At 39.5% G+C, this 14,000-nt stretch overlaps 1 protein-coding gene across 1 annotated transcript in view; it reads right to left on the bottom strand.

Annotated features, from left to right (window-relative positions):
* LOC127611134 (acid-sensing ion channel 4-A) overlaps positions 1 to 14,000 on the bottom strand; it is an 85,058-nt gene that overhangs the window by 999 nt on the left and 70,059 nt on the right. Inside the window, exons 5-9 of the mRNA XM_052081481.1 lie at positions 8,058 to 8,111; positions 6,286 to 6,439; positions 5,518 to 5,609; positions 4,826 to 4,905; positions 1,763 to 1,879 (exon numbers count right to left, since the gene is read on the bottom strand). Coding sequence (XP_051937441.1) covers positions 1,763 to 1,879; positions 4,826 to 4,905; positions 5,518 to 5,609; positions 6,286 to 6,439; positions 8,058 to 8,111 — 497 coding nt within the window. The remainder of the gene's footprint in view (positions 1 to 1,762; positions 1,880 to 4,825; positions 4,906 to 5,517; positions 5,610 to 6,285; positions 6,440 to 8,057; positions 8,112 to 14,000) is intronic.

Raw genomic sequence — 14,000 nt, forward strand, 5'->3', positions numbered from 1 at the left:
GTGTTTTTAAACAAACCACATTATCTTTGTCTTACAAAAGTCCACTTAGCATAATGCTAACAAACGCAAGTAGCATCAACGCATGTCGACAGACAATAGAATACTGCTCACGTTATGTATCCTCAATGAAAGACAGCTACTACTGTATTACTACAGCATACAGTATTAAGTCACTTACAGTAGTTGTGAACGTCTTCTTTGATTTTTTTGCGTTTGCATGACTGTTATAATGCCCCATGGCGGTGAGGTTGCGCACACCAAAAGGAGCCACATCGACTTAACTTGCATGAACTGTTCAATTCTTTACGTATTATTTATTTATGTTATGACGATGTTTTGGAGAAACATCGTCATAACAAGCAAAAGCAAAATCATGTTTTGCTTGCCGACCAAAAACTGTATTTACTTAATACACTTTTACATACATTTACATTTTACATACATACATACAATACATTTTTACTTGGACTTTTGTCTATTGTCAGAACCAATAAACATTTAAATAGTAGTGAGTGTTAATTTACCTATGAGAGGTAAAATCTACAAATTCAGTTGGAGATCAACAAAGCTTTACTCAAGTTTTTAATCAGAGGTACAAAAACCTTTCTAGATTAGTATTTTTGCACTGATACCGAATCTCTCCTTGTTGTTTCTCTAGCACATCCGAATTGAATAATAATAATAATAATAATGTCAGGGCGATAAATTACAACACACGGTAAAAAAAAAAAAAAATTACTGCACACGTTTTTACAGGTCATACTTAAAAGCCAAAAATGACAATATCTCAAAAATCTGATGTGGTAGAAAAAAAAGTAATGGCATTAATAAAATCAATGTCAAAAATACACTCATTGGGCACATCCAGTAACACTGCCTCTGATTAAAATTTGCTGTTGACCAGTGAAATGAATGAATACTTAGGACAATGTTTTGCATCCAGGAACACTTTGACGAAGGCATTTTTCTCTCGACCATGACTCTGCCCAATTGTACAAAGCAAAAAAATCACCAAAAATACTTTGTCATAATGGTGAATGCTGTTTTCCTTCCAACGTGTGTCATGTCACATTATCCCAAAACTTTAGTCTGTGTTGTGAGATAAGATTCTGACATTTTCATATCCTGGAAAAACAAAGCAAAACATAACAATATCACTCATTCTTTCCATTCAAAGTGAATTATATTCCAGATGAGGCCTTGCACACATTTAGGAATCAATTCATTTAATGATGACTGAAAAAAAGCAATCACCCAGGAAAGGGTGACGTAAGCAATGAAAAACAACAAATGTTAACAAGGACAAAAGAAGAACCTGAATACCGGAGACAAATTCCTTGTGTGTTCTACATACTTGGCCAATAAAGATGATTCTGATTCTAAAACCCCATGTCATGACAGCACCCTGGTCCGGGACAAAATAGAAATACAGAATGAAACTTAAATATGTCTAAAGTTGTTGCCGAATGCACTGATTTTAATCACTGCCAGCACTGAAGTAGCGGTGAACATCACTGAGAACTGACTCTTGGACTCATTTGCGAAACATCCAAATAAAGTTGTGCAATAAACAAATCTAACCTTTGAGCAAATGGCTGTGATGTATTAAGAACACTGCATATCATTAGTGGAGAAGTGGAAAAATATGATTTCCCCTGAATATTCCCATGTACAGTAGTTTCTCAGTCAAAGTTCAGTGCCATGGGAAGTAGCCGCGACATGAAAAGAAGCACAGTTTGTTGCGTTACAGAATGTGCCAGACCTCGATCTTCATTTCTTCCAGACCCACTGTCGCAACAGTGGCAGGCTGCGGTTGCGGCTTGCTCTTCTTTTCCTCTCTTTGTGGCCTCAGTACACGTTGTAGCCGTTGCTTGAAGACCTACATGAAAACAGCAACACAAAAGAACAAAGATAAGAAGCGGACAGGCCTATCCGAGACCCTGCCCATGATTTGTGGCATAAAAAGAAATGCTGCAAAAGCGCAGATGATGACACTAATAAGTAGCAAGTAAGTACCCATTGTAAGATTTTAGGTCCAGAGATACAAGTAGCAATGATTTTTATCCACCCATAGTGCTTGTCACATGAGGTGGATCTGGCTTTCCATTCACATATTCACATCCTGTATCTGTTCTGTCCTTTAACAATCCATCTGTCCATTCAAATTAACACATCTTGTTAAACAGCTTTCTGACAATTTACGCATACATAAAATAAGTCAAGTCAACAGTATTTATAGAGCACTTTCAAACAGCCATCGCTGCATACAAAGTGCTGTACATGGAGCAATTTAACATGCACAATAAACAGTAAGACAAATTGGTAATAAAGGAGGTAGAAAGCACCAAGCAGTAAAATCAAGAACAAATCTAAGTCATGCTGAGTCGAATGCCAAAGAATACAAGTGAGTTTTGAGGAGTGCTTTGAAGATGGGCAGCGAGGAGGCTTGCCGAATGTTCAGTGGGAGGTCATTCCAGAGAGAGGGGCCAGCAACAGAAAAGGCTCTATTCCCTCTGAGCCTCAGTTTAGTTTTGGTACTAATGGTCCACAGACATGAGGCGCCGGGCAGGTATTTAGGGGCGGATGAGCTCAGAGAGGTAAGGTGGCGCGAGATTATTCAGAGATTTGAAAACAAAGAGGAGGATCTTGAAAATAACTCTAAAATGAATGGGGAGCCAGTGAAAGGATGCCAGAGTAGGAGTTATGTGCTCCCTCTTACGAGTACCAGTCAAGAGGCGAGCAGCGGCATTCTGGACCAGCTGAAGGCGCTTAATGGAGGACTGGCTGACTCCAAAGTAAAGGGCATTGCAGTAATCGAGCCGGGATGTGACAAAGGCATGAATTACTGTATCAAAGTGTTCATGGGAGAGGAGAGGTTTTATTTTGGCCATATGTCTCAGGTGAAAAGAAGCTGGATTTAACGGCACCAATTTGCCGATCGAGTTTAAAATCACTGTCCAGTTTAAGGCCCAAGTTTGAGACTGTTGACTTAAGATAAGGAGACAGGGGGCCCAAGTCGACAGGATGGAATGTACAAGGGCCACTGGGACCAAACAATATCACCTCTGTCTTCTTTTCGTCGAATTTCAAGAAATTTTGTGCCATCCAGGTTTTGATTTCTTCCAGACAGCATAGGAGTGGCCTTAATGAGAAGGAGTCTTTCTTGCTCAGTGGGACATAGATCTGGCAGTCATCAAATAAAGGTAAACTGATGTCAATATAGAGTGGGGACATACAATCCTTGGACCTTGTTTGTCCAAAAAAGGTTGTTTCTCACATTTGCCTGTGGAACTACTGTTATTACTTGCTTACGTAATGGCAAACATCTGATTCTGACGTGTTGGATATGCAACCATGTCGTCTGGGGCCCGATATGCTCATTTAATCAGGCAGCATGACATTAGTCAGGCTGCACGATAAATGACAATCAGTCTGCGGGGAATTCAGGGCGACATTTTGTCTTAGCCTGCAGAATCGAGGTCAAAGAAGGGCTTGCTGTGTTTAAGCCGACTGCCGGTGGGATTTTTTTTTTTAATCTTGCTGATTCTTGGTCTGCAAAGCTAGGGTAAGGCTAGTATGGACTAACCAACTTACATTCACAAGCTGGGTAATAATTTTTGTTTAAGTATCTAGTGTGACATAATTAAACATGGGTCACAATTTACCAATAAGTAGTTCACACAGTAAAAAAAAATTGTATTTTAACTCAAATTAAAGAAGTGGAGACAGCATGATGATTACTGCTTAGCATATCTGCCTTACAGTTCTAAAAATCTGGGTTCCTGTATGAAGATTTAATGTCCTCCCTGTGCCACTGCAGGTTTTCAAGCGCTATAGAAAACAAATTAATGCCTGAATGCATTGTTTTCCGGATTAAATTGATCAGTTAGTTCTAAGAGATTATGATTAGGACTACGCTATATAAATCAGCATATACTGTATTGTACCGTATTTTCCAGACTATAAATCACAGATTTTTTCATAGTTTGGCCGGGGTGCGACTTATACTCTGGAGCGACTTATGTGTAAAATAATTAACACATTCTATCATTTGACGTTATTTTCACATTAAACTGCAAGAGGGGTATCGATGCTTTCCACATCGACCAAAAAAAAACAACCTATGATGACTCAGACGTCAGCGAAGCAGAAGAGGAAGCACCGTCCTCTTCTACCTCCGAAGTTGGCACAGTTACTTAAAAGTGACTACAAGGATGAAGATTTCATTGGATTTAATGATTTGGAGTGACACTGATGGTTTGGTGAACTTGTTAGCATGATCATTTTGCTACAGTTATCTGAATAACTCTTAATATGTTACCTGAACATACCGAGCACATTCTCAGTTCATGGTTTATGCGTCATGTAACATTATCATATTGTACTCTTATTCAGCCTGTTGTTTTATTTTTATTTGCCTTCAAAGATGACATATCTGTTGTTGGTGTTGGATTTCATCACAAATCTCCCCCCAAAATGCGACTTATGTTTTTTTTGTTCTTGATTATGCATTTTATGGCTGGTGCGACCTATACTCAGGAGTGACTTATAGTCCGGAAAATACGGTAATTGTCGTTCTAAACGTGAAACCATTATCTTGATGGATATCTGTAGTACCTATTCATGGCATTTTTTTAACAACGGTCACTTTTCCATTCTAGGGTCAGCCAATTTTGGGATAACACCCTGAACTGGTTGCCAGCCAATCAAAGGCCATGAAGAGGTTAACAACCTTTTTCACACAAGAGTATGGCCGCTTTACATGCAGACATATACATGCAACCAACATGACGCATACATGCAAACATAGATACGGACACCATACCTCATAGATATAATCTAGGATTTCTAAAATAGTCAGGATGCTGGCTCCGATGAAGAGGCCCATCTGTCCTCCAATGTCACCTAAAAACAGCGTATTCAGACAAAAAGCTGAAGTCATCGGCTGTTTTTTTCCTCCAGCATTTTGATAAATTATCACTTCATTAATCAACACAGTGGTACCTTGAGATACGAAAGAGGGCGTTTGCGCTTTTCAAATTGCGAGCGAAAGTGGCTCCAATTTATCACCTCCTGCCCCCTCTAGTCTCCGACCCAAACCACGCCCTTCGCTAACATGAGCGTTCACGAGACAGGCACCGTAAGAATGCGTACGTGCTAAACAAGCAATTTTTCGCCGACAATTGCTACATTGTCAGCATGACTTATTCATGTTTGAGTGTTGTATTGTTACTCTTGTTTTATTTGGAAAGAGTCCAATTCATTCTCTTTAACTATAGATGCTTACCGGAAGTAAGTAATCCGGCCATGTAGCATTTTAATAAGTATGACAAATGTGTTTTTTGTGGGGGCGGAGGACTTCAAACTAGCCTTTTATAACAGGTAGCGGCTTGGCAGGTGGAGAACAACAGTTCAAAACAAAAGGCTTCTACCAGTTACAAGAGTAGACATGAAATGAATTACTCGTATCTCAAGACATCATTGTAATACACAGAATTATGGCGGCAGAACTCATACCTAATAAACCTGCAACGTCATAGGCTTTCTTTTGCTCTATTGTTTCAAAGTTGAGAGCCTCAAAGAAGATGTCCAAAACCAGGAAATTGTCTCTAAGAAAAGTGGCAGAATATTAAAAAAATAGCCCAAAAAAAAAATCTCACAAGACTCACATCAGATCAGAAAAATGACAATATTCTATCAACACTAGACTTTTCACATTGGTGAATTAAATGGAGTTTTAGTGAACCCTTTGTTATATAGTGCACAGAGCTGCAACGTTTAACAGACAACTGATCTGTTATTAAATCAATATAAAATTTTTTTGATTTTTGTAGTCCTCCCTGGAAGTAGACTCTTTGTGGGTGGTGGTGTTGGTGGTGGTGGGGGTTCTGCTTTTACATTGCAAAACCGTACTCAACATTTTCTGCTATGTAATGGACCAAACTAGTAACCGAGTCATCATTAGTTCACATCCAGTGATTGAAAAAAGCGATGAAAATGTTGTTTTTTAAATATAAAATCCAATTCATTGACAAAAATGAACCCGATACTGTACTCTATACATATTGTGACCCCACAGTAAGAAACAATATATTACAAACAATAAAGCATAAAAAAGTAAGGTGATGCGATAATAAACATTTCTTGTTGCGTTTTATGTTGTGTGCAAGTGATCGTAGGCTCGAGGTCAGAGTTAATGATCAGTTTTATTACGAGAAGCGCATCACTGCTCTTACTCCCTCTCACTCTCTGGTGAGTTAGGTTGTCGCTCTGGAGCGCTCCTACCTGATGTAGTCTTCTGACTTGTCGTATTTTCTGGAGAGATAGCGAGCCGAACCCTTGCTAGGGATTTTGACCATGGAGAGCTCTTTGCCGTAACGGGTGAGATTACAAGGCGTCTCGCATGGACAGGTGTCCCCGCTGGTCTTCTGGAGCTGTGCTGCAATGCAACACATAATAATTTCTCATCTTATACCTGCAGGGCTGACTAAAACACGAGACAGAATTAGGTGGAACATCCCAAATAGCAGTATTTAAATTGTATTTTGGGAAATTTCGCAGAGATTGCGAGGGTAAACTCATAATATCGGACTATTCACTTCTACAACATTTGTAGAAATGAACAGGATTGTCCAGCTGGCTGAAAATGGAAGTCTTCTATAGTTTGCTAATTCATGTTAAAGCAACGCTAGTTAATTGATTTTGCTTTCAGTTTCGTGCCTGCTTCTTATTAACATTACAGTTACAAAACAAAATGATGATTATTTACATCAGTGATTCTGAACTGGTGGGTGAGGTCCCTTTGTCGAGCCATTTGGGTGGGTCACCAACAAGTAGTCATAAAATAAAGGGGGAACATTTCAAGGTTATAGAAAGCGTCAGAATCATTTTTCACAGAGTACAGATAAGCACAAGCGATGCTTTTTTATGACTTGGAAACCACGTTAGCGACTTCCGCTCAATTCGGGTGATGTCGCCACCGTAGGAGCTGTCAAATATGTCAATGACATTATGGCAATCACCAGAAACGTTATTACGTGGGGTGGAAACACAACATCTCACGTAAAAAAGGCCACTGCTGTGTAAATATTCTACTAATACATACTGTTAAATTTGTTAGGGTTTCTTTGGTTTACATCTTTCATTCGGAGACACTAAATGTTGCACTTTTCGAAAGAGATCAGTGGCAAGATATTCATTTTTGTAGAAGTCCATCATCAATTTCTTTAGAAAAGTGTTCTTTGAGGCACTTTAAACCTGTAATCATGTGTAATTCAATTAGCATGCTCGGTACACATGTTTGAGCAATCCATTTGCATTAATGCTCTTAACAACTCCTCAAGTGAGTGAGGACTTGGTGGTAAAAGGCGGTCTCGGAGTGATAGATGAGAATGAATGATTTACAGTTGTTTTTTTCTTTATGAAGGAGAACAATGGCGTATATTTCTCATGAGGGAGCTCTTCCTCCAAGAAAATATTTTTAGCTATTACCTTCCACCAAGACGTCATAATTCATATAATTGTATTCACGAGTATATATGAATATAACCTCCTAATATATTCAATGTTTTAAATTTAGTAATGAGGTGTAATTAAATTTGTGAATGAAAGGGCAGAAAAGGTGTAATTATACCGCACATATATCTACCCATGTCTTCCCGTTCGCATAAATTATTTTAGACTGCAACATTAAAGCCATTGAAAGCGCGGCGCTTTTGTTCCGTCCCAATATCTGCGGAAGGGAGAGCGAGATCAGATTGAAGACAGAGGAGACGCCGCAGAAATGACGAATATGTTTAATATTAACAGTTCAACAATGCCGGTCATTCCACTCGAAAGTGACAAAATCACAATGGGGCAGTCATTTCAAGATATTCAGATTACCTCCGGCTATGGTATTCCTTATCTATCTATCTATCCATCTAGATAAATCTATATAGGTATAGCTATCTATCTATATATATATATATAAAATATTCAAAACATTGTACTGTATACATTTTGCATCGTATTCTCTTGTGTAATGAGAAAAGAAATGAAGGCGGATTGTTTCTTACCAAGTGCTTTGTCAACACAGTTGATTTTATTAGGAGGACAGATATCAGCGGTTCCTGGAGAGGAGAGCACATAATGAGTCTGATCAATCACAAGCAAAATGATCAGTGACCCGTATCTACCGCAATGAGGAAAATGGCTGTGAACAACGCGCCGTCGCTTATCATTCATCTCCGAACGAAGGCAGCCGCACAGAGGATGACTTGCATCCACGGGCACGGCCGTCCCTGAGAAATGAAGCATGCAGCCTGCATGTGTAGAGTAAACATCCTCAGAAAAACACATTGGCCAGTCCATCAAACGAGGGAATTCATTAGCGGCACTAGTCATTAGCAGAGTTCTGCTGTTTTGCTTCTTTATGAGGTGCGGTGATTAATGTACAGTGAAATAACATCGGCTTGTCTGCGTGACTTTTTCCACGCTCACAGTTATGTCTTGTTTAATCTCATTTGTACAATGTTGTGCAATTATCGCTGCGTATCAATTACAGCCTTGAATAATAAAAAGGGCAGCCCGACTTTATTTTTGTCTGAAGAGACAAAAGCCGTGTCCTTTTTCCATGAGCTGTCCACATGTCACAGGACAAGAACACCCTAATAGCTTTTTTGGGCGGTCGCCCAAATATAGAAAGAGACCAGACACTAAAATATTTACTTTGAGGCAACCAAATCGTGGAAAACATATTTTTGCTTCTATGCCTTAACGGTGGTATAAGATTTAAATGTGGGAGATGCTCTCCAAAGAGTCACATAAATGTGTTTGTAAAATAAGATTTTATCGACTGCTTATCCTCATGACGCGTTCAGGTCGTTAGCTAGCCACTCTAGCATTTTATCAGACCCATGTAGACTTACTGTAATCAACTGCGCAAGAACTGAGGCGAAAGTGTTGATAAGTGTACAACATTGCTCGTTTACTGCCCTAACATGCCGTTCATCCATTTTTCGTAGTGCTCAGTTGTTCTCATGAATGTCACGGGTGAGCTATAGCTTACTGCTTTAAAGTGCTTTAAAGTCTTCGAAGTCAGATATCCCAGTATTCAACAAACACCAAAAGCAGCAGCCCTTTGTATATTTTGATGAGGGAATGGAAAACTCGCCACCAAGTTGATGACAAAGGGACAACACAGTGAACGAGTGGCTAGCACATCTTACGGTTCTAAGGTTGAGGGGTTTAAATCTGATCTCTGGCTTTCCTGTATGGCTGCGTGTTTGCCGTGACCTTGTTGATTTTTTTAGGTATACATATTGACTATTCATACCCACATTCACACCTCTGGACAATTTTGGCGATCACACTAGCTAACATATCTGTCAAGGTTGAGGTTTTGCTGGCAAAAGCTTGAAGACCCAAGTGTAGGAAGACAGAGTGCAGTTGTCTCAAAAATAATTTATTTTCAAAAAACAACAAAAAGTCAACAAGGAATATAGAATAAAAAAATATTTAATATTTAATCAAATCGAAATTCTACATGTCAACAACAGAAATAAGGAAACCAAAACAGCATGAGTGGGATCATGTAATGACAAAGGCTGCAGTGCGTGAGCACCGACAGCAACTTACAGAAACAACAAACCAGCAGAAACCAGGGGAGCTAAATACAAGCAAACTGACGAGATAACGAGGTATACCAGGATACTACACGAGTGGCTGAGGGAGCTGATAGGTTGGCGCAAGGAACAAGGCTGACGAGGACAAGTGGAAACAAAACCCTAATGAGATAGCCAGGACATAGAAAGGACACACACACACCAAAACAACATAAAACAAAACTCAAAAAAGTCAACATAACACTGATTATGACAATATCTACCAATCATAAACAACATCATATTTAATGGACATGTTTGCGAAGCTCTCAACGCCTACTAACTACAATTATAAAAATAACAACTTTGATTACATGGTGCCTTTAAAAAGACCCACGAATGCTCAACAGAAATATGAGGGGCAATTAAAAGTGCGTCCAGTTCCTAAATGTATACTTTGGTGAACAGATGGTGCCTGAGGAGTTTTTGAACATATACAAACAAAACTATAGCTGGGGCTGTAACCACTGCATGTGCAAGACAGGATTATCTCCCACATCCTGTTTACTGTGTAAAAGTCTCTATAAGTCAGCGCCGTAACATTTGAACAGCTGTGTGTGTGTGTGTGTGTGTGTGTGTGTGTGTGTGTGTGTGTGTGTGTGTGTGTGTGTGTGTGTGTGTGTGTGTGTGTGTGTGTGTGGTCAAGACTGAAAAAGACTTTCTATTCACAAGTTGGCCTCCTGCCCCCCTTGACAAGCTTTTGAGCTAATTGCTCTCAGGAGTCCTATAAAGGAATTTGAGTCTTCTTAATCAACAATAAATTGTTGCACCCCAATGTGTGGTGCCCAGCACGGGCCTGCTTTACCAAAGGCAGCAGACCAAAGCTCCCACATGTATTAAATCTGATATCTACAATAAATAGAATTCCTGATGCAATATATCACCGTGGGAAGCCAAAGCGGTGCTGCCGCTTTCTCACGACTCCCAAGTGATCGTTGCTCACATTCTGTTAATTCAAATGTGTCTCCCAATACGGACCTTTTTTTTTTTTTTGGCTGTCTTGTTCATTTGCAGGGGGGCCGCATTTCTTGTTAAAATGAGTTATTTCTCAAAGTAAACTTGAGCTTGCAATTTCTTCCCTGGACTGACGTGCGAGGCAATGGCCATTTATAATTTCGGTCACAAATTGTTTTCCCACTGTTAAAAACAGTGGACCAGCACTTGTAATAGTACAGCTGTCATACCATAATGTAATAGTTGTGGCCCTGAGGAATATTCGAAAGCAGCACTATTATTCTTTGTCCATTCTCAATTTCTCATTTCTCTATTTTTTTTTCTAGACTTAACAATCCAAAACGTGAGTGATTTGCAGACAATCCAATGTTGTTTCCTATGGAAATGATACGTGCACTTTGTGGCCTAATATGTTGACTGTACCCTGAGTTATTTGTTTGGTTGTGTGGTGTTAACAGCTTGCATTTTTTTTTCTTGAGCTTAAATGCAGCCACCAGCACTTTCAAAATAAACACACATTTTACATTCAGTGGCATGACTGCAGCAGTGTTGATGACACACATGCTGTGCGAGTCTCGGCACCTCATTTGGCGTTTGAAAGACTGGTGTCTCAGTCATATCCTCCAGATGATTAGGGAAAATGAAAAATTGGTAATCAATAGAGATAAATGTCTGTTTGACACAGCAAACACCATTTTCTAATCTGACTGGGCTGTCTGTCTATGCTTGTCGGATATTAGGTCTTTTACTTCATTTGCACCAATATTCCATCATAAATATACTATTAGTGTGCAACATCCAAATCCAAAATGCATTAAAATGGCAGTGTATAGATTTCATCAAAAAAGTGGGAAAATATAAATCAAAAGTCACACAAAAAAAAAATCCACATTTTCTCTTTTTTTTTTGTTTCTTTCCATGTACATTCCAAGTGACACTTAACCTCGATTGTGTTTATACTCACAGAACACATGAAACATGTGTCTGGCATCACAATTATTGGGACTATTTTTTTGGCTCTTGCCTTGATTTTTGTGTTCTCAGTTTTTTTTTTGGCTCTTTCCTTTGCTTATGTTCTTCGTTATTCAAGTAAGTAGTTCTTGGTGTATTGAAGTGTATCCGTGGTTTGTTCTCCATCTGGTTTGGTCTTTCTTGTACGTTTGTTTCAAGCTATTTTCGTTTGTGTTTTTTCCTTGCCATTTGTTTTCTTTGCATAATTTGTGGTTTGTGGTCCAGCGCCATTATTTATACTTTGTTGGCCTTCCACCTCTATTTTGTAAATAAATATTTTTGTTAGTTCAACTTTCCCAAGTCTATGTTTGAAGGGTCTGATTTCGTCCGTAACCTTCCGGATGCCCGACATGCACCAAAAGGAGCAACATGATGTCCACTAAAGTGAAGCAAAAATTTCTAAAAACATTTTTACATTCCATTTAAATATATCATTGCTTATGTTACATCACTACTACATGAGGTTGGAACAGAAATGGCATTTCTTTTCATTTGAATTGGGAATAAGCCCTGTACGCATTTTTTTTTCCAATGAGGCATATCACAATTTGACCCTTGATAGAACAAGAGGAATCAGAAATGAACCATGCAGTGTAAATCAGGTTGAAAGCGTGTGTCAAAAGTGTTTAAACCGCTTCTTGGAATAAATGTGTTTGCCTTTGGAGGTTCCACAGTGTTGACAGTACATCCACCAACTTAAGCGGTTAATAATTACACTCGCCGTGGAGTGGAGCAAAGACCATTGATAAAATAACATCCACTCATCATAGCAGTACTGGTTTGATTCTTTGCTTTGGTCCGCCATGTGAATCTTATACTGTATTTATGAGTCAAGTTGAGCTAAAAACATGGAATCATACACAACCGAGGATGCGGCTACAAGCTTCATGCGTTGCTATTAGACGCTGGAATAATAAATGATATAAATTGACGATGACCTGGCCGAGCTAAAGGTTTGGAAATTCACAGAGATGTTAATCACGACTGACACCTGACTGAGAGCTGCCATCAAAGCTGAAGAGCATTCCATTCCTGGTACAACAGCTCAAGGTCAGCCACACCAAATTACATCTGTCCCCCACGGGTTCAAGTGGGCCAAAATGCAGATGGGTTATTTTGCATATGCCTCATGATATCATGTAAATGCAAGGCTGCTGCAGATCAGCTGATTATTAAAACAGTTGCCTGCAAATATTCCAATGATAAGCGGTGACTCCTAATTGGATTCTTGATTCAGCCTGGCTGCCACTCAATCTTATCCATCATTACGTGATCTATAGCTGCTTATTCGGTTCAGGGTCACATTCGGGCTGGAGCCTATTCCAACTGAGTTAGGGTGAGACTGTGGACTGGTCCCCTGTCAATCACGCAGCTGACACATGTTGCCATCTAGAAAAATGGGAAGTCTGAAATGTCCAGTGTTGCAAAATGAAATAATTACAAAGAATATGAAAATTGCACAAAGACCTTGTCATTTGACACTGTATGGAAATTGATTTTCAAATATTCATCTCGGATTCTAATCCAATTGGTGACCAAGCTTGGATTCAATTTACCCCGCAATAAGTATAGAAATAGACATACCCTATTTAAATCCTCCCTATGCATGTTTTTATAGCATTTATAAGGCATCATTTTTTATGGTCTTGAAACACACTTTTAAAATAATACAAAGGCATACAGTATAAACACATAATATATTGAGAGTGTGCAAGAATAATTCGTAACACAAAAATATTATCCAAGTTGCGGAACAGTGTACCATCTATCCATCCATCCATCCATTTCTAATCCGTTTGTCCTCACGAGGGTTCCGGGCATGCTGGAGCCTATCCCAGCCGTTTTAGGGCAGTAGGGGAGGTACACCCTGAACTGGTTGCCAGCCAATCGCAGGGTACACGGAGACGAACAACAATTTGTGCTCACAATCACACCTAGGAACAATTTAGAGTGTTCCGTTAACTTCCCATGCCTGTTTTTGGAATATGGAAGAAAACCGGAGTACAGAGAGAAACCCCACGCAAGTATGGGCAGAACATCTAAACGCCACATAGGAAGGCCAGAGCCGGAAGCGAACCCTGCACCTCTGCACTGTGAGGTGCCAACCAGTTGTCCACTGTGCCATGCCTATATATGTTTACAGTAAGCAACCAAACTTATCATCCCACAATACCGTATTTTCTGGACTATAAGTCACTGTTTTTTTCATAGTTTGGCTGGGGGTGTGACTTATAGTCACGTGTTAATAATTTCACACATGTCATTTCACATGTTATTTTCACATTAAACCACAAGAGGGAGCTCTTGGTCTGTGTTGATAAATCGACGATGAGTCCAACGTAAGTGACGTAGAAGAGGAAGCGGCGCATCGTCTCCCTCCCGAGTTGGGGG

This window comes from Hippocampus zosterae, chromosome 12 (genome assembly GCF_025434085.1).
Source record: "Hippocampus zosterae strain Florida chromosome 12, ASM2543408v3, whole genome shotgun sequence".
Classification (NCBI taxonomy): Eukaryota; Metazoa; Chordata; class Actinopteri; order Syngnathiformes; family Syngnathidae; genus Hippocampus; species Hippocampus zosterae.